This window comes from Callorhinus ursinus, unplaced genomic scaffold (assembly GCF_003265705.2).
Source record: "Callorhinus ursinus isolate GAN/ISIS: 27379988/994484 unplaced genomic scaffold, GSC_fseal_2.0 scaffold86, whole genome shotgun sequence".
Lineage (NCBI taxonomy): Eukaryota > Metazoa > Chordata > Mammalia > Carnivora > Otariidae > Callorhinus > Callorhinus ursinus.
The window spans coordinates 3097624-3118522 of NW_027397148.1; the positions used below are offsets into that span (position 1 = coordinate 3097624).

Genomic DNA, 20899 nt, shown 5'->3' on the forward strand with positions numbered 1-20899 from the left:
CCATGGGTGGTGTGCTCACTGATTTATACATAGGGCCAGATGTAATGCTTAGCTGCCCCACTCACGTTTTCCAAATGACTGAATACATTTATGAAGTGGGGTTATTAAGATTCTTCTCAAAATGTTATGCTTCTGGTATGGTGCATCATATGAAATGGTTCTTATAGGCCAAAATTTCTGTCAACTATCATCAATTTAATGTGGCTTGACTTATAAATTAATGTGATTTTCAGAGGGCATTTTTAGTTGAAAGTATTAAAAGATGGAAACATGCCTATATCTTGCTATTTCTTTATCTAAGGAGATATATCTATATATATCTCTATATATCTTCATATATATATGATATGCAGAAGGGTGGCCATACTCACAGCCTTTTTGATAATTTAGTAATAATAATAATAATAAAAGATTGAAACAGCCTAAATGTCTAATCAAAAAGAACTAGCTAATTAAATTAGGGTACATCCATGCACTGGAATTTTAAGAATATATGTTGATGGGACACATTTTACCACATGAAGTTAAGCAAAGTACATTATGTAACAGTGTATATGATTTTCTCTCTCTGTCTCTCTCTCACACACACACATACACACACCCCACAGATCAATAAGAAGTCCAGAAGGATATATACCAATGGTTAATTTCTAGGTGGTGGGGATACTCATGAATTAAATGAATATCCATTATTTGTGCTATAAGGAAAGATCCTTTGAAAATATTAAATTCTAGAACTTATTAAAATTATAGGTCGATACATGTTTAGATAGTTCGATGGCAGATAAATAGGGAAGAGAGACCTACAATGATAATTCAATTGAGATCTACACCTCAGACCCTCCCAAATCACAAGCAACTTATGTTTAATACAGTTACATCATAGAGTTCTTGATTTTATCATTGAAGTCCAGGGCAGTCGGTGTGAAGTTCTGCAATTTAAAATGAACTGTTCTCCGTTTTAAACTAAAAGTAAAAGGGCTGAGAAAGATCAAGCAAAACATTCCTGATTATCACACTGTGGCACTTTGAGGAGTTAGGAGATTACCTCAAGGGACATCCAACACCTCTTTCTCTGAACCTAAGGCACATTTGAGCTTTATAACAGAATTATAAAATTCTTATCTTTACTGGCTCCCTAGATATTTGCTTTTGAAATAGTCTCCAAAGTATAGCGAGAACCTGCAAAAGCGACTGTGAACAGACGGTGTCCATCCATTCGTGCATGTACTGGGGGCTCGGTAAATATTAGTTCCCCCCTTCACCTCCAGCTAAGAAGCCACTAGAACTTTGTAAAACTCAAGATCCCCTTGGGTCAAGCATATGTTTACTCTGACTTTCCATCCATTTACCAGTTTGTGTCAAACTCCATTAAACACTGTGGAAGAGCTTTAAAAAAAAAACTATGGGTGAGAATAACAGCCTCTGTCCTAAGTGCAGGCAGTGAACGAGGTCTGAGAGAGTGGTGCGGACAGTCTCCTCTCACCACCTCACCAGTAACGTTCTGCTTCCCAGCCCCTCAGAGGTGAGTGTGTGTGCAGCCAGCAACCTACCTGTGCCTTACTTGGAATGGCCCCCAAATGTGATACTGCTGAAACGCAACAATTATTGTTTACACTGAGCAACCAGTGAGAGCTTTTTCTTCTTTTGTTCAAACATTCCAGTCTTACTTGCAGCTGCAGGAATAGGTGTAGGAATCCAGTCAAAATCATTCAGACCTTCTTTGCCCCGTGTCTGTTCTGCCCCATTCTGAATGCGTTAGGGGAAGACAGCCTGTGGTGGATGTCCCCGTTCACCAGGCACAAGAATGCCTTAGCGATGTCTGCAAGCATTTGAGGCTCATATCACACCTTGTTCCAGATTCTTTTACTGAGCTTCTATATATTTGAGCGGGGCAGTCAGTTGCGATGCTCTACCTCATCACAGAAACAAGAATATTTTCTGTGGCTCCAATTTACATTGCAACCGTGGTTAATGCTATGAGTGTTTACATAAAGATTGATGCATGGATACCTTTTCAGCAGCTGGGAGGCTGCAGTCAGCCAAAACCTCAGCAAAGCCCTGTAAATCTTTTTGAGTCAGCACTAAGACAAACCAAGAATCTTTTTTTTTTTTCTCTTCCTGTTAATGCATCTGAATTAAACCATTAAACAGGGATGAAGGTGAAGTGTTGTGAAAGTTTTGCAGAAATAGAAAAGTGCGATGTTTAGCTTTGAGACACTGTGACCAGACTTGTCTTACCCGGCACCTTTTATTCCCAGTGCTTCATAGGGCTATTTCCAAATGTTCTTTTGCTCTGAATTACGGCCTGGGAAGAGAGGTCTTGGCCAGTAAAAGAGGGGACAAATGGATGCTCTAAGGAAAGTGACCACAGATCTCTTTAGGTCACTAATAAATAAGGGGAACTTTTGTCTATTGTGGTGTTAGATCTGGAAAGATCTCCTGGTTCCAATCTGTCCCTGTGGGCCAGAATGCGATGGCACTGAGACCAGGGACCCGTTACATCATTTGTTCCATGCTGATCACATTTAGTCTTTCACAATACCCCTTCTTCATTGTTTATTTATAGCATTTATGTGCCAGGCACTGTTTAAGAACTGAGGATTTAAAAAAATAAAGTAAGACCCTGGCTCCTTCCCCTCAAAGGGGAAGTGAGAAGCACGTGGTGAAGCAGAGAAATCACCGCAGAGCATAATGAAGCGACTCTGTCCTCTTTCCTCCTGGTGTGTGTGTGAGCTTGCCCTTAATGCTTCCATGTGAAGTCCCATCTGAAAGGCTGTTCTAGGAACCGGGTCGCCATGCAAAGGTATGGTATTGTTATTAAGGAAGCGGATGCTTATGAAATTCTGAATCCTCCCTAGACTAAATACATTAATCCACGTCTAAGTTCTTTGGGCTTTGGTCTCCTGCCCTCGTCATAAACATTTTATTCCCCTAAAAATGCAGCTTTTATATCTCCAATTTGACCTAAAGCATGGAGAGTATACAATAAAATAAAGGAAGTCTGCTATAGTTATCAGCCCCCAGAAAACTTATGTCTGCAAGTGTTAGTCTGGCTTGATTTGAGTTGGACTACTGGAAAACCACAGAAAGGAAAATTCTGCAGTTTGTCCAAGAAAGCTTTGCCCTTAAAATTTTAGGTGTTACTCAATGCCTCATATTTGAAAAAAAACAGTATCTATCTATCTATCTATCTATCTATCTATCTATCTATCATCTATCTATCTATCATCTATCTATCTACTTTTAAAATGCCTGATATTTGCTGCATGCTTTAAATGTGCATTGATTGCTTTTCAACTGGTTCAAATTTAAAACTCGGGGATTCTGCTCTGTGCCAAGAAATTAGTCAGACATTCTTAAATGTGAATGTAGTGTTCACAGTATTTATCAGTAAAAAGCATGATTCTGAAGCAAAGGCTTGGCTGCTCCACAACTGTCTTCCATCAGCCTCTCCCCGTTGCTCGGGGAGTGGGGGGAGCCTGAGGACCCCTCCCCTATCTGGGGCCTGGAAACTCCCCATGGAGATCCCCAGCTAACCAATTTCAAGTTTCTGTGTGGAAGGCAGAGTTCCTCCACAGATGCTTATTTGGGCCAGGAACTCAAACTTTCAAAAGAGATCTCTGTTAAAAAAAAAAAAAAAAAAAAAGTAAAGAAAAGAAAATCCTGACATCTGAGAGAATCTGATAACAATACTTGGAAAAGTGGCTGCCGGTCTCTGGGGAGAACAGAGGATGCACAGGGAGGACATTCAGGAAGTTTGCAGCTTGCCTCCTTCTCCCGTGTGTGACCCAGATGACAAGCACATGCCTGTCCCTCCTTCCTGGTGGCTACTGAGTGAAAAACAGCCATGAGTAAAACCTTTTCATTGTTTTTTTCACAAAAGCAGATTGGATGGGGGCTGTGCGGTGTGGGGTGTGCGTTTAGTTGTCAGGCTGCATACTTAGTCGTTTACAGTAAGACCTCAGGAAAACGAAGGATGAGTCCCATAGAGTGTCCAGTTTGTGTCTTCTAGGCAGCTGATAGCCCTGTAGACTCCTGCCATTGCAGAGCTTCGCGTGAAGCTCTTGTCTGCTTGCTCCAATAAGAACATCTCAGAGTCACGGTGGCTGTTCATCTTTGCAAGCCAATCCCAGAGAAAGGATGAAGGTGTTTGCTGAAGGGGCAGGAAATAGCCTGGACTCCATTCTTTTCATGAAATCTGGCCTTTCAGTTTGTTTCAATTATTTCTTTTTTCATGAAAGCAGAGTACTGGAGGGAAAAAGTGCACAATTTAGCATCCAGTGGAAGTCTGGATTACTGAAGTGTCTACCTAGTTGGGTTCATTATAACTGCTTTTCTCTCTAGTTGATTTAGTGGGCCCAGATTCTCAAAGCCCCCTATTTTAACCTACTCCATCTGTCTGATTGAAGTGAGCCTTTCCAGGTGCTAAGATGGCCACCAGGAACATGTCCCAACTAGTGGTGCACTGGGGAATTTGACATTCAACCAGATATTGAGGGAAAACCACCTGCTTTGTAGTATTTACCGATTTCCATGGCATAAATACCTGGAACTACCCCAACCATGGGTGACGCCAAGCTATGGATGTGATGCACTGACTGGAGTTAGGAAGAGGCCCGGAGCAGGTGCCGGCTGCCTGCAGCACACCCCTCCTCCCCGGGCTGCGGTCAGCTGAAAAATGTCCCTGGGGGCCAAACCCTGATCTTCAGCCTCCTCGCTCAAGCTGGCATTGGAAGACGCTTGTTCGCTGTACCTTTCCCAGTATGGGGCTCTACCCTGGAGTGCAAACTGAATCAGAGAGGGAGTCCTGGGGAGGCACTTCCCAGTATCTGAAATGAAAAAAATCAGTGTTAGTATTTCTCTAAGTAAAACTGGCAGCCAGTTGAGGAGGATGTGGCTAACTTAGAATGAAAGAGGGCCACCATAAAGTCAAACCTTAGATTCCAATTTATCACCCACCTTGAAGATGGCTCAAAAATATTTAAAAACATAAAAGTTTCACTTCATTATAAATAAACCCTTCATTTATTACTTAGCACTTTTATCCTTAAATCCTTTTAAGTCTGTAGCACTCTGGGGGCATCTGGGTGGTTCAGTCCCTTTAGCAGCCAACTCTTGATTTCAATTCAGGTCATGATCTCTTGGGGTCCTGGAATCGAGCTCTGAATTGGGTTCCATGCTCAGTGGGGAGTTGGCCTGATGGTTGTCTCTCTCTCCCTTTGTCCCTCCCCCCCACTCATACTTTCTCCCTCTCAAATAAATAAATCTTGCGCCATCTTGGAGCCTGTGGAGGCCTGCTGGGAACAGGACTCCTGTAACGCCAAATCATGTCCGGAAGGCTGTGGTCCAAGGCCATTTTTGCTGGCTATAAGCGGGGTCTCCGGAACCAGAGGGAGCACACAGCTCTTCTTAAAATCGAAGATGTTTATGCTCGACATGAAACGGAATTCTATCTAGGCAAGAGATGTGCTTATGTGTACAAAGCAAAGAACAACACAGTGACTCCTGGTGGCAAACCAAACAAAACCAGAGTAATCTGGGGAAAAGTAACTCGTGCTCATGGAAACAGTGGCATGGTTCGTGCCAAATTCCGAAGCAACCTTCCTGCTAAAGCCATTGGCCACAGAATCCGTGTGATGCTGTACCCCTCAAGGATTTAAATTTAATGAAAAGTAAATAAAGGTGTAGATTTGTAAAAAAAATAAATAAATAAATAAATCTTTAAATCTATAGCACTTTTATCTCCCTAAACCTACTCTCTTCTGTATTTTCTCCATAGTATGTATGCATGTGGACATATATGTGTATGTGTATGTGTATGTGTATGTATATAGCCTGATTATTTTTATTACTTCTACCCCAGTAAAAGTAAGATTCATGTTTACTGCTATATTACCACTACTTAGCATGTATTAGAGTTTGATAAAGTCTATTGAATAAATTGAATGAATATCTTACTTTTACCTGTTTTCATGGGTATTATTAAAGAATGAGTGCATTTTATTTCCATAATATTAACCCAAAGATAATATCTGACATTTAACAGCAAAGATAATTAAAATAATCATAGCCTGAATCATTTAGAAATATGCAGTGTTCTCAGGATTAAGGTAATCTTGAAATAAAAGTTTTAAAATGTGTGACAGAGGACGAGAGGAGATTTCTCTACAGGCATTAAATATTTTATGACATAGAATAGTATATATTTTATCAACTGTATTAAAAATGAGGAACTACAAGCTACCTAGCACTCTATATAATAAATAGGTATGATGGTCTTTTGTCTGCACTTTATATTTGACCCATGTTCAGAGGAAACAAGGACTCAGCTGCTACCGTTGCAGTTTTAAACTAAATATGCTTCATAAGTTTTTCTTTGTCATAAAATTTCTAGCTATCAAAATGTCCACCAGTGTTGCTTTATTTAATTTTTACAAGTGAACATCACTCCTTGGCACACGCTTCTGGCAAAGAGGAGTTTGTAGTTAGTGTAAAGAAAGCCCCAAACCATACAAAGGAACTGTAATGTCATAAAAGACGCCCAAAGGAACATAAAAGAGAAAATCTTCATCCTGGGAAACTAAGCATCCTCCATTGAAATGCTTGCCAATGTTCTATAAATACTGGGAAATAAGAAAACTGAATTAACTCTATCTTCTTCTTCCTTCTCTCAGAAGAATACTGTAAGTGCATTTTTAGTAGAGAAAATGCACTTGTTTTTATTTTTTTATTTTTAATTTTTTATTGTTATGTTAATCACCATACATTACATCATTAGTTTTTGATGTAGTGTTCCATGATTCATTGTTTGTGCATAACACCCAGTGCTCCATGCAGAATGAAATGCACTTGTTTTTAAAGAGATCTTGTAGGTCAACTTTGCATTTCATTATTCTACCACCTCTTTTTGTGGGTGTGACGTAGGCCTGGGGCTAGCAGCATAGGAAATAACAAGAGCTCTCCCACGTGATACATGTTCTCATGTGTATCTTTCAGGGACAACCTCATAAACACCAATTTGAATACTTGTATTTGCTTGGTAAGCTCTTTCTGAAGGACTTAAGTTTAAATGAATGAAGCTATTTATGGGTTTAACCTAAATACTCATTCACTTTCCCCTAAGATAATTTTAGGAGAGTTTTGGCAAACACACACTAAAAGGAAAACTATGTACTACAACACGGATTAACTGAAACCGACCACAAAACATAATGATGTGCCAATTACAAAGAGGAATGATGCTAAAGCTTATTTGTATACATTCAATGCATGCCTGTCTGGAAGTCTGAGTGTGTGTGTGTGTGTGTGTGTGTGTGTGTGTGTGTGTGTGGACAAGGGGAAAATTGGGCTTTGGTTATTCTGTGCAGTTAAAGTTCTCAGGCTCCCAAGTACTGTCTGCACTGTGGCAGTACATTTCAACTCTAGTCAAGAACCATGTATTAGTAGTGACTACCAGCTATCTACCACCGACTTTATGCCAGACACCAAGAAGATGCTTTGAGTATATGTCCTCATCAGATTTGTGTGAAGGTGCTGCTGATCTCATTTTAGAGATGCCTCAACTAACCTGGAGACCTAAAGTGAGTACACCACCTGACCGTGACAGGTAGTAGGGAAGGGAGTCAAGGCCAACGTTATTTTGCTGCTGGGGCTAAGTTACTGTCCTGCCAAAATTTCAGATACTCCATCTTTGGAGTATGGAGAAAGAAACTGACACCCCAAAATGGAAGGAAATTGGCATCATTGGTGCGGTCTAGTCAAAGTATATGAAATAGCAAGCTAGTTTAGGAAAGGATAAAAGCTGTGCATCATTGACTCTGAAATGCACAATTTTATATTTGAGGCCTAGAAAATAACTACATGTGAACTAAATATTAACTTGAAGATGTGGTGACTTATGAGGACTGAGATGACCAGGCTTCTGATGCCCTCTTTAAGGCGATGCTCTAACTTGGTCTCCTGCTGGAACTCAGGCCTTTCTTATAATGGGCTGCTCATGAATTTTCAGCTGCTCATGAATATATTTGCACTATATTCCCCAAAGCTGAACACCACCAGAGGTGGATTGCAGACTGTGAATTTAAGAATTAGTACTTCCTAGTGATTTTCCATTCATTAGTTGGTTTCATGTATATCTTTATTTCATTAAGTTTTTATCTCAAGTCATATCATGAGGTTCCTATAAGAATGAGCAGGAATGGAATCTTATGCAAGCATCTAAGAGTTTCAAGTAAGCTAGGGAATGGGCACATTATCGCAGTGCAGTAGGCTAAAAGTCCGAAGTCAAATTCAAGCAATTTTCTGGGCAAATGCCTCACTTATGAGGCTGTGCAGGAAACTCCCATTCATTTGGCTTTGAAACAACTGAAATTATCATTACTGGAATGTCCTCTGTAGTCAACTTTTATGAGAAAACAAACATGGACATAAGAGGTTGATTTTTAAAGTCGATTTCAGAGCATATCATGGGGCCAATTCAAAGGCAGCCCTGCATTCTAAGCTTCCACAATAAAGGTTGTTCATCATAAAGAACATGGCAGGATTCTTAAGTATTTTCTAATTTGTCTAAAACAGATGGCTTTATTTGTATAATTTCAGTGTTCTACATAACATCATTCCCTGAAAAAAGTAATCTATATATGGACTGTATAGTGACTGCAGTTATCCAAGTAGGCAATCATCCAGGATGCTTTTTTGTATATCCATTGCTTACATTCCTCACTCCCTGCCCTCCTTAAAGAGTGCTGTATGAACTGCGCGGCACGTGCTCTGCTGCGGAGATGGTCCACAGCATTCTCCTTCGTCTGTCTCCTGTGGTCTCAGTGTCCTCTCCCTGCTCAGAGTCTTCTCCTCTCATGGCCGCTAAGGAATCTGGCTCTATCCTTCCTCTCTGCTCACCCTGCTTCCCTCCCTCTTTAGTTTAGTAGGACTTCCATAGCCTTGCCCTGGCTCCTCCCAACCCCCAAAATCATTTGGCATCATGGAAATCTTGGTTTGAATATGTGGGACATCACATCAACTACAATTTCTGTTAAGTTCTATGGAGGATCTGAGTCTCATTATCTCATCAGTTTCTATTTAGAAATCTAATTTTAATGTTATATACTATTCCACTGTGTATTAATAGTGTATATAATCATTTTATAATCATTGAATATTTAGGCTATTTCTAGTTCTCAGGATAGGTAATTGCCAGGGATTTTCAGACCCTAAGTACTCCTATAACTTTTCCCTGATGAGGACTGTGTGCCTTAAAACGTACTGGGCCTAGGGGGCCTGATTCCCTTACCTCCTGTCTATCACTTTCCACACATGCACACACACACACACACACACACACACACGCGCGCGCACGTGCACGCATCAGTTTCTGAGGGTTGGAGTAGATGTGGAAAGATCTGGAAGGCAGGGAGGGCAGGTGAGGGCAGGGTGATGGTGACCATGACAGGGACAAGAGTCTGGCCTCCCCAGGAAGAGGCATTCTGTGCAGAGAAGGTACAACTTCCACTTCCTGTTCTCTATGGATCTGTGTTTCGGAACCAGGGGGAGTATGGTGGGAAGAGAATGGAACATACTTTTACCTTCTGTAGGGCTGGCTGGTTTGTTTGGTTTCCATGGGAGACAAATGCACAGAACACTACAAGCTGAGTTTCACAATTCAGTTCAGTTGACCTACTTGTGAAAGATCCTCTGAGATTCTTGAAAATAGATTTATTCTGGTATGCATGTGTGTGTGTGTGTGTGTGTGTGTGTGTTTCTCATTTCCAGTGTGTCCATGGCTATCTGGCTGGGATGTTGGTAGAAGAAACATCATGGACTGCCAATAAAATCCAATCTTTTTTTTTTTAAGATTTAAGTAATCTCTACACCCAATGTGGGGCTCAAACTCACAGCCCTGAGATCAAGAGTTGAATGCTCCACCAGTTGAGCGAGCCAGGCACCCAAGATCCAATCTTAAACCAGAAATTTTGTGCTCAACAATTATCTTTAAAAATCCATTTTTTGATGAGGGGATTAATTATTTAGGAGTTACATTTCATTTTAGAGTACTTGAAGATAATTTTTCAAAAGAAAATCTTTTATGGTGTTGTAACACCCTCCATTCATAGAGGAGAGTGTGGTATATTTGTGAATAGACTTGCCGAATATTTCTGAATAGGCTTGTCCTACTCTTCACAAAGAGTGAATACTGGTAATGAGTTTTATTTCAGACTGACCAGTTAACTCAGATGACAGCATAAAACATGTATTATGCTCATTCAAGACCTCCTGGAGTTGAGATATTTGGATACAAAGAAACAAATGTAACATTTGTTCCCACCTACTGGGGCAACAAACTTGCAAATTGAAAAATTGAAAAGCTCAAATGATAGAAATTGATTAATAATGCAACTATTTAACAGTTTTATTCAGGAAAATAAAATAATTAAGTACTCAGGTTTTTAAACTACAAAGGAAATGCATTTCCTGTAGACTTACCATATTTGGGATTATGAACTCTAATATAGAAAGTGTTGTTATAAATCAATAAGATAGACAAATATCTAATAGGCAAATGGACAGTGAGCATGAACAAGCAATTCATAATACAAAACATTAAAATCTTAAAAACCTAGGAAATTTGTTTAATTTCATTACTAATTATGAAAATGTAAATTAAAATAAAATGTTTTATAAAAGGTAAAATGATTCATAAACTGAATTCAATCAAGAACATGTATTTGAATAAAATTTGAATAAAATCAAAATTTTAATTAATACTATCAAATATGATGCACATATATGCATGTTATATGCATATACATTTATATATATTAATATATACTCTACTTATATATATACATATATCATGACATATTAATTCTACTTTTAGGAATTTATCTTGAAGTACTAATGGAACAAATGTTCAAAGATACATGTTAAAGGTATTCAACACATTCTTATGGTTAATAGCAAAAGTGTAGATAGAATATAAATATTAATAAAGACTTGCATGTTTAAAAAAATATGGAATACTATATGGGTAATAAAATGGTTACATGCCTATATTTATTGACATGGAAAGAGTTACATTATATATTACTAAGTGATTAAAACAAGTTTCAAAATAGTATGACCCTTATTTTATATGTACAAGTATGAATGTGAGAGTCTTAGTGTGTAGGGGTGTTTATGCAAAAATAAAAGAGCATAAGTATTTCCATGTTTTGTCATGATCTATAGTTGACCCTTAAACAACGACATGGTTTTGAACTGCGCAGGTGTATTCACAAACAGATTTTCTTCAATAAATACACTATAGTACTGTAAATGTATTTTCTCTTTCTTATGATTTTCTTAATAACATTTTCTTTTCTCTATCTTACTTCATTGTAAGAATACAGTATAGAATACATGTAACATGGAAAATATGTGTTAATGTGACTGGTAAGGTTTCAGTCAATAATAGGCTATTAGTAGCTAGGTTACTGAGGAGTCAAAAATTATATGTGGATTTTCAAATGCACAGGGCTCGGCACCACTAACGCCCACATTGTTCAAGGTCAACTGTATATTATTTTACAAGTAAGGAAAAATATAAAGCTGTTTATTTTGAAAAGCGTACTGTCAATCATATGTTCTATATAAACACCATATTGTTAGTGACAATGAAGAATTCTGACCCTTATTTATGAACGATCGACCGTAGATGAAGTAAAATTAAGGCATATTATGAAAAGAACTGACAAAGGGTAAGTGAAATGAAAACCCAAGTATGCAACTGAATGACAATTACTGTGTACTAAAGGGGTGTGTCATCTATTTACTAATGACAGAGCAGAAGATGATGGGCATTACAAGAGTACTAGGTAGAGGTGAAAATGATTTAAAAAATATATAGGTCATTTAATATGAAAATTATTAAATAAGGGTTGGTGAAGATTTTTTTCTTATCTCTTATCTTTTACAGTTACTTTTAACCAATTAATGACAAATCTCATCTGGGAATTAGGACTCAAAAAATTTTTAGGTCTCACCATTTAACCCAAAGTGCTGCAGTCATGCTCACTGGCTGGGAAAGTTGCATTACTTGGGTTCATGTCATTCATTAGAGCAGCCATTTCTGTGGTGTAATAGATTTTAGCTACAATTCAACACCAGAGCATCTTAATATTTGCAAAGTAGAATGTCACTACTGGCTCATTGGGAACATCTACTTTTCTCCTAGAATTTCACATTATGGTCAACATTTGAGGCATGGTTAAATCTTGACAGAGTAGATGTGAAAATCTTTCAAAGAGTTAAATATAGGGGCGCCTTGGTGGCTCAGTGGGTTAAGCATCTGCCTTCAGCTCAGGTTATGATCCCAGGGTCCTGGGATCGAGTTCCGCATTGGTCTCCCTGCTCAGTGGGAAGTCTGCTTCTCCCTCTCCTTCTGCCTCTCCCCACCAGTTTGTGCTTTCTCTCTCACTCTCTCTCTCTCTCGTAAATAAATAAAATCTTTAAAAAAAAGAGTTAAAAATAATGTAAATGGAGCTTCCACCAGAAAACTTCGAAGTGGTATCATTTCTGGATATTTGTGTTTGATCACCATTTTCTGTGCCAGGTCACATGTTCAGCGGCCTGGCAGGTCCTGTGATATATAAAAATACTTCCATTTTATAGGAATGTGCTGGCAAAAATCTACCACTTCTATGAATTATTAGTCCTTTTCTGCTAATTATTTTGAAAAACGCAGAGGTGCAGGTCCAAGTTCAAGTGGCTCTCAACATCTGAGACATACCTGGTATAAAACTGCCGAAAATCTCTGCCTCATTTGGCTACCAGTTTCACCACTGCATTATGAAGCCTAGAGGAAAAATCCAGTTTCTTTCTTCTTGTATTAGAAACTGAACAACAAGTTGATTGAAAGAATGATTGAGAACAGTAATCACAGAAGAAATGTGATAATAAAACAAGTAACCAATTTACGACATAAAGATAGATTTTTGCATTTTCTTTAATGTTTATGAAAAACAGAAAATTACAAACTGAAAGGTTGTAATGGTTGCAAACCCTGGGACTCATATGTCTGGTTTCAGGGGACAGGTAAAGCCCTGCGATTTTAAACAACTACTACAAAAGATTAGAAGAAGTAAAAATGAATCAGCCCTGTCCCCTTATCTTCAAGTGACATACTGGCATGTGGCCTTCTGTCTGTGTGTATTTGTACAAACTGAACTCCTGCTGGACATGCTGAGTGCTAAACAACATTAACATAAGGAAAGTCACAGGTCCTGGATGGAAGGTGGTGTGGGAAATTGCCTGATGATATAACTTCTCCTAGAGGCTCTCGTGTGCTACTAAAGTTAATAATCAGGACATGAAAAATTTGTAGAATTAAAAAATTGTTTTGAATTCCATATTATAGCCAGATCAGGGTGACAGACGAATGATAGCAAGGAGATTAAGGAAAGGAAAATGAAGAAGGAAGGAAAGAGGAGAATACAGCCCCCAAAGGATGACAAGTAAAGAAGTTCAGAGCTCTGGGGTCCCAAATCTCCTGGATTTCCTGGCCTGCTGGGCCAGGTCAGGAGAGGTAGTAGAACTGGGAGCCCCCAGCAGAATCAGCTCATTGGTCTGGGGAAAGTAGCTCCCAAGAAAAGAAGTTTCCATAACTCCTTTCTCTTATGGCAAGAACTGGAGCTTGGATCTGCAGAGGCCGATAGGAAAATGGGGGGCGAGAGGGAGGGAGAGAGTGAAAGAGGGAGAAGAGGCAGAGTTTTGTCTGTAAAGGAGTGACTGCTGATTGATGTGTTCGAGCAGGAAATGTCCTGAGCTCCTAGGCATGGCAGTCCCCCCACCTCCTCGGAGCGTCAGTGCTGCCGGGTGCCAAAGGGCATTTTGTCACCGTGGACCACAGGACATAAGATACAGGAACTTGCTGGGCAGACTGAATGACCTTGAGTCTAGGGTGTGTTTGTAGCTTCTGGATGCTGTGATGCTCTGTTCCAGATTTCAGTTCTGTTGTTGGAAGTTGGTGCTATCAAGGGGACATTTGGAAAGAGAGGAATCAGAATTCATTATTTCTAACTTCATCTACGACTGGAAAGGAAAAATCCCTCTAAGCTTTGGGCCCATTTCTCTATGCTATATATTTTTCTCTTCGTTGTTGCTGTCCTTTGCTTTCCCCTGAAGAATGTAACATGTTTTAGACTGCTCCATATTATAAATCTCATTTAAAAAGTGTTGAATCAAGGAAGTCTGCCAGCTACTTTTGTTTTCCCTACTTTTCTCTCCCTGTTGGACTGCTCCAGCAAAGGAGAATAATATTACCTTACCATGTAAAACATGGTTAATGGCTTTAAAAGAATTCCCCAACAACAGAATAATGAGCTGCCAAAAATATTCTTGGTGCCAAGGGATCTGCATATGTCTGTTCCATTTATTGTGTGTTTCTCATTTCATCATGACTAAGTGCTCACAAAAAAACATAAAAACCCAAACCCCTAGGGTATGTGGTGTTTGAGGGCAGAAACCATATTTTAATATATTCAGTCCTATACCTAACATAGTAAGATGATTAGTAGAGTATCAACAGCAAACAAAGATGAAGGCCTGTTGTATGTAAGACGCTTAACCTATCAATTACATTAATATATGGCTACTAGAAGGAAGTCTTTTTTCTACCACCTCTGCTGTGCTTAGTTGAAAATGTTTATTCTAAGGAGTACTGGAAGTTTCACAACAAAAACTCGTGTTCTGTTTATTTGAGTAAGTTTACTTTTCTAAGAAATGTGAAGATGGAACCTATTTCTTAATTAAAATTTCATGTTTTAAAGCCTGACAGTGCAGTATCACAAAATGATTTCTTTTTATTTTACCTTGATAATAGATTGAGTCTATTAAGAAGGGGGGGTTTTCTTAAAAACTTATTTAAAACATCGATTTAAGAATACACTGAGCAGATCTGGGGGAAAAAAATAAAAATATAGAAAAAAAATGTAAAGGTGCTTTGTTTCTCCCTAGAAGCAAGTCAAGAAGAATAGCATCTGAACCCCCTCACCAAGCACTCCAGCCTCCCCTAGACCCTTCCCACTTGGTCTGAGCCCAGACTGTCTGGTTCTCACTTGGCAGGAGACTCTTAATCTCCCCCACTTTTCTGTTTGGGCCAGACAATTGCCTGCTGTCTTTATGTGGTTTCTGACTAGGTTATGTTATGTTTTGCCAGTGTCTTAATTGCTAGTATCTCTGGGGCAGGATAATTGTCTTCCAAGAATTCCTGAGATAGGGATTTTGAATTGTCTTGCATGTGATTCACAGGACAGATAACATTCATATAGGCCTCCTCCCCTGGACCAGGAGCCATGGAAATTCCTGGGCTGGTTAACTAAAATTCCATGACTTTGACTCCTACTCAGCAAAGCATATTGGAATTCAATTGGATAAGAGTGACTTCATCTGAGGAGATAAGCCTGAATCTGCTTTAAATTTGTGTGTGTGTGTGTGTGTGTGTGTGTGTGTGTAATTCATATCCAAAATGTAATCCTTTAGTATGTATCATATTTACTTAAAATGCTTCATCATAACCAAGTATATGAACCCAAAGCCCACAGTGAAACACAATGTTCATGTTCTCTTAGGACCAGCTCAGTCCTCAGAGAGGGCCTGGGGAAAATACTGCATAACCTCCTGTCTTTCCAGAAGACTAATGCCTAGGAGACACTGAGTTGTCAGCTGACAGTAAAGCGTTAGAGGCAGAGTTCTCAAGAAAGAAGCATAGCACCATCCTAGTTAACATTGGCTGGAGCAAGGTAGATCTTTAGCTGCCTCTGGAGACCCAATGCTGAATACCATTTCCCATTTGCAGAAATAAATTACACAGAAAGACAGTGATTATCTGCTGTGATTATCAAGCAATCAGTGCATAGCACAACTCACGAATTTAGGGCTAGGTGGGTGTTTACTGAAATCAAAACAATTTTGCCATTGATTATGTAAAATATAAAACTATGGGTTTAGTACAAACCCTTAACTTTTATTAATGCAGTTTTTATTAAAGTCTTTGATAAAAATTAGCACTTTTCTTTATATCAAGTACTCAGAAAATTATTATGCCTATAATGTAGGGAAGAACTATTACATAAAAAATTATAGAAAATCTTTTTTTAATTTTCTTTATTTTTTAAAAATTTTATTTATCTATTTGACAGAGAGAGACACAAGCAGGGGGAGTGGAAGAGGGAGAAGCAAGCTTCCCAAGCAGCAGGGACCCTGATGTGGGGCTCAATCCCGGGACCCTGGGATCATGACCTGAGCCAAAGGCAGACGCTTAATGGCTGAGCCACCCAGGTGCCCCTGAAAATCTTTTTTTTAAACCCAGCTGTTCTTTTATGGATTTGGATATACTACACTTCAAATCATGTTACTGGAAACAGTATTTTTGCATTCAAGAGACTCCTGATTTAAATGTTTAGCTTTAAAAAGAAAGAAATGTTAATCCTGTGCTTCAACAATGGTGAGATAAACACCTGGTATAGAGAGTTGGACCTTCAGAGATCCATCTCCTTTCCATGTGCCCCACGAAATGTTGAATTTTAAAGAGTTCCATTTACACTATGCTCTTGCATTAATTTTGACAGGAGAGTTTTACTCATGTTATTGTGACACATTCACACGTTTAGAGAATGTTTTAGTGGCCTGCAGCGTGACCAGAGGAACATGATGGAGAGCTTTGTCACACTGCACGTTATGTGGACTATTCTCCAAAGGGCTATTTAGGGACTGGAGGTGGAGAACAATGCATCTGAGGGAAAACTCATCCCACTTAACTCTAGAACCAAGTATGTACCAGGATGTGCAAAACCAGGACAGAACTAACTGCATGCGTGGTGTGCATCAATTAATTATGTTCTTTCCTTCTGTTTGTAGGCTCCACATGGGAAAAGACGTTTCGGCAAATTGGCTTTGAAAGGTAAGCAGGGTTTAGCGTGTTAGCATGTCTTCACTTTTAGGTTCTCATGCCCTGCTTCATTCTAAGTAATTTATTGATGATAAATCAGTGGTCTCACCAAGTTTGTTCCAAAGTAGCCCTTTGTGTTATAAAATCCCTGCCTGCACACAGAGGAATTTACATGAAAATCCTCTTAAACTAGGAAAGAGCATCAAAGGTGAGTTGTCTAACTGGAGAAGTCCATGAAGTCGTTTGGTCTTTTCTAGCTTTATCACTGCCTATGTCATATCAGTTCTATAGTTTTCACACAAAACAATGTATATTGATATTGACATCGTCCCAGTTATCAAAATTGTTAGGTCTTATCCGCTCCAAGTTGAAAGCTGGGATCATGGCACTCCTAGCTAAAAGCAGTCCTAAAATGGACTCATTATAACATCAGACAAAGTCGAGGTAGGGTCAGTAAGGTTACTATCCCACCTGCCTTGGAACTCAGTGGCAGCCTGTGGGACAGATCCCTCCCAGTGGCATTTAGTGTCTTCTCTGGAGCTCGCTGTATCAGTACAGCTATTGGAAAAGAGAAAAGTGATTTTAATTTCTTTTTTTTACTCTAAAGGCAGATTTTTTAAATTTTTTAAAAAATTTTATTTATTCATTTGAGACACAGAGATACAGAGAGAGAGAGAGAGAAAGCATGAGCAGGGAGAGAGGCAGAGGGAGAGGGAGAAGCAGGCTCCTCACTGAGCCAGGAGCCCGATGTGGGGCTCGATCCTGGGACCCTGGGATCATGACCTGAGCCGAATGTTCGGCTTTGAGATGCTTAATGATCTGAGCCACCAGGCGCCTCTAAAGGCAGATTTTGACTAGTTCTTTTTATCATATTGAAAACCTGTTCTTCCGTGTATTATTCAAGCTGACCGAGTGCTTAGAGAAATGATAAAATACTTTAAAATGCCTTTCTCCAGTAGCAAGAGAGAATAGCTCAGCACAAGACTGACTGTGGTGGCATTTCCTGTACCATTTTTTATTTGATTCAAAGATTTATTTCTTTCTCTACATAAACTCCCACTGAATCAGCACCATGGCCGTAGGTCTCACAGGAAGGCTATTGCAGAAGGTTGGCTTGAGTTGGGCAGATCTCATAGGCCAACCTAAAGCAGAAAAAAATCATGTCACTCCTTCATTTCATGTGAAATCTTTTCCCAAAGCAGCTTTCTCTTGATTCTCTCTTCATATTATGACAAACACAGAAGCAAAGGGGAGAGAATAACAAATTGAATGTCATTATCCAGCTTCAGTAGGACTTTGTCATCCTTCCTTTGTTTATTTTTGGGGTGGTAGGGGTTAAAATATTTTAAAGGAAATCTCAAACATCATGTCATTTTGTCCCTACATAGGTTGAGGACACATCTCTGAAAAAAAAATTGGGTATTTTCTTCCAGAATCATGATGCCACTATCATGCCGAATACAAATAACAATAAGTCCTTGGCATCATGTAGTATCCAGTCAATGTTTACATTTCCTGACCATTTCAAAAATGTTATAGTGCAGGTACTGGTTTGAATCGCCATGCTTCTGAAGCCCACACATTCCAGCTTGTTGTTACAGCTCAAGTAACAATTCCCTGCCAGCTTCATTTTGGTTTTCTTCGTGTCATTGACTTGTCAAGAAACCAGGTCAATTGTTGGAAGGTGTCGCATTCTGGGTTTGTCAGTTTGTGGTATTGTTTATCTTGTTATTCTATCCCCCTGTTTCATTTACATTCCCACTTTGCTCCCTTTTGGTCACGGGGAACAACTTCATATTGACTTTTTGTCCTTTTGACACAGGACTACCAGTCTTTGATAGTTTCCATGTTTCTAGTACAACTACAAGCCCATCCAGTATTCCAGATCTGGCAAGGAGCCTGTTTTTTTGAGGAGAATGGTATTTTGAAATCACAGTCTAAATACTAGGGACACCCATCATATCTGGACTTTCATGTTTCTGGGCTGTTTCAATATATGTTAGAGCTAGAAAATAACTTTTTTATTTTTTTTAAGATTTTTTTTCTTTATTCATTTGAGAGAGCAAGACCATGAGCAGAGTGAGGGTGAGAGGGAGAGGGACAGACTTCCCACTCAGTGGGGAGCCCAATGCAGGGCTCAATCCCAGGACCCAGGGACCATGACCCGAGTTGAAGGCAGATGCTTAACTGACTAAGCCACCCAGGCACACTGAAAATACCTTTTTTAAATAAAAAAATAACCTGAATTCTTACATTATTTCCAAATCAAACGTAGCCTTACAGAATTTTTAATTTCTCTGGTACCACATTTGCATTTATTTTCTTTTTCACTAAAAATCTTGGTTCTTAACAAAACTTACTTATTTTAATGTATATATTTTTTAAATACAAACACTAATATTACCACTCATAATAAAAATATTAAATGAAGTTTTTAATTTTTTTGTTTTTTGAAAAGATTTATTTATTTGAGAGAGAGAGAGTGCTTGCGGTTGCATGCAAGTGGGAGGAGGGGCAAAGGGAGAGACTCACCAGCAGACTCCCCATTGAGCATGGAGCCCGACTCTGGGCTCGATCTCACAACCCATGAGATCATGACCTGAGCCAAAACCAAGAAGTTGAATGCTTAACTGACTGAACCACCCAGGCGCCCCAAGAATATTAAATGAAGTTTTAAAATTTGCTTTCAGTCTTCATTTTATATTACATTAAGGATGTACAATTAAAGACTCAAAACTTAAGTTGCTTAAGTTTTTTTTTTTCTATGTGGTCATATTCTAACTTTTATATATAATTTGGTTCATTTGTTTCAGAATCTTTTCAATTTTAATGGATTTTTAAAATTTCATTTTATTTTTGAATATATAACATTTATATGTCTCCATGTACAAATTATATGTTTTTATATATACAAAGTGTTTTCAGAGAAATGTCACATGCATCCCCTGCCCCTGCATCCTATGCCTTCTTCTTTCCCCAGTTGCATGGTTATTAGCTTTTGGTTTAAGCTTTCAGTATTTATTTTCACATATGCAAGCTGATACTTGCATATAACTGTATCCTCGCCCTGTTCTTGCGTGAAGAGTGGCATAGTATATATATTATTGTGCCCTTTGATTTTTTTTTTCACCAGGAGTATATCATAGAAATCATTCCCCATCAGTGTATATAGGTATTCTTCACTCCATTATCTTGCAGTTTCCACTCCTTTAGGTGGATGAGCCAATATAAAGGATGAGCTTGGTTAAATCAGGAATCTCATCCAGTATCAAGCTTTACTAATAATTTTAAGGATTCAAGCAACCAGGGACACTGGTAATGGAGGGAGAAAACCAGGCAGGATATCCCATGTGGCTCCTCACATCCTTCTTTTTGATATCATATATATACTTTTTGGCCCAGAGAGATAGATGAGATTTCCATTGAGATTTGCAAGTCCCTCACATAGTAGGAAACATGATTTTGCAACATCTCCAGGGTTACACCTAAGAAATTTGAAGAGCTCATGTGACATTCTCCAGAGAGTTATAACTCATCAATCTATGATGCGGATTTTTTTATCATAACATCCTAAACCAGGGCTTTCCTGCTTGATGAGGACTCTTCTCCTAGGAAAAAAAAATTATTCTCTTTGCCCAGTGATCTAGTTAATATGTATACAAGAAGCCTAAATCAGGTCACTTTCCTTCTTCCCTCAACCCCAGTATCTCCTTTGTAATCAGAGGAAAATGGATCACAAGCAACTTGCTTTAACTCCTTCTTTTCCAGTACCTCGTGGGGGAACATTCAGGCTATTTTCAGTCTTTTGCTCTTACAGAAAAATGTTGTAATGAATAACCCTGTGCATACTTGTGATTTTGCCAGATATCTTAGGGATTAGATTCCCAAGGACAATCAATGAGTAAATTATATGGAATTTTGCTAATTTTGCCAAGTTTCACTCCCTAGAGTTTCAACAATTTGCACTCCCGGTAA

General features: G+C 38.9%; 1 protein-coding gene and 1 pseudogene across 1 annotated transcript in view; both read left to right on the forward strand.

The window, feature by feature from the left end:
• Positions 1 to 20899, forward strand: part of PIEZO2 (piezo type mechanosensitive ion channel component 2) — a 541878-nt gene that overhangs the window by 223133 nt on the left and 297846 nt on the right. The window contains exon 4 of the mRNA XM_073888032.1: positions 16894 to 16936. Coding sequence (XP_073744133.1) covers positions 16894 to 16936 — 43 coding nt within the window. The remainder of the gene's footprint in view (positions 1 to 16893; positions 16937 to 20899) is intronic.
• Positions 5286 to 5688, forward strand: LOC112817886 (large ribosomal subunit protein eL33 pseudogene; annotated as a pseudogene).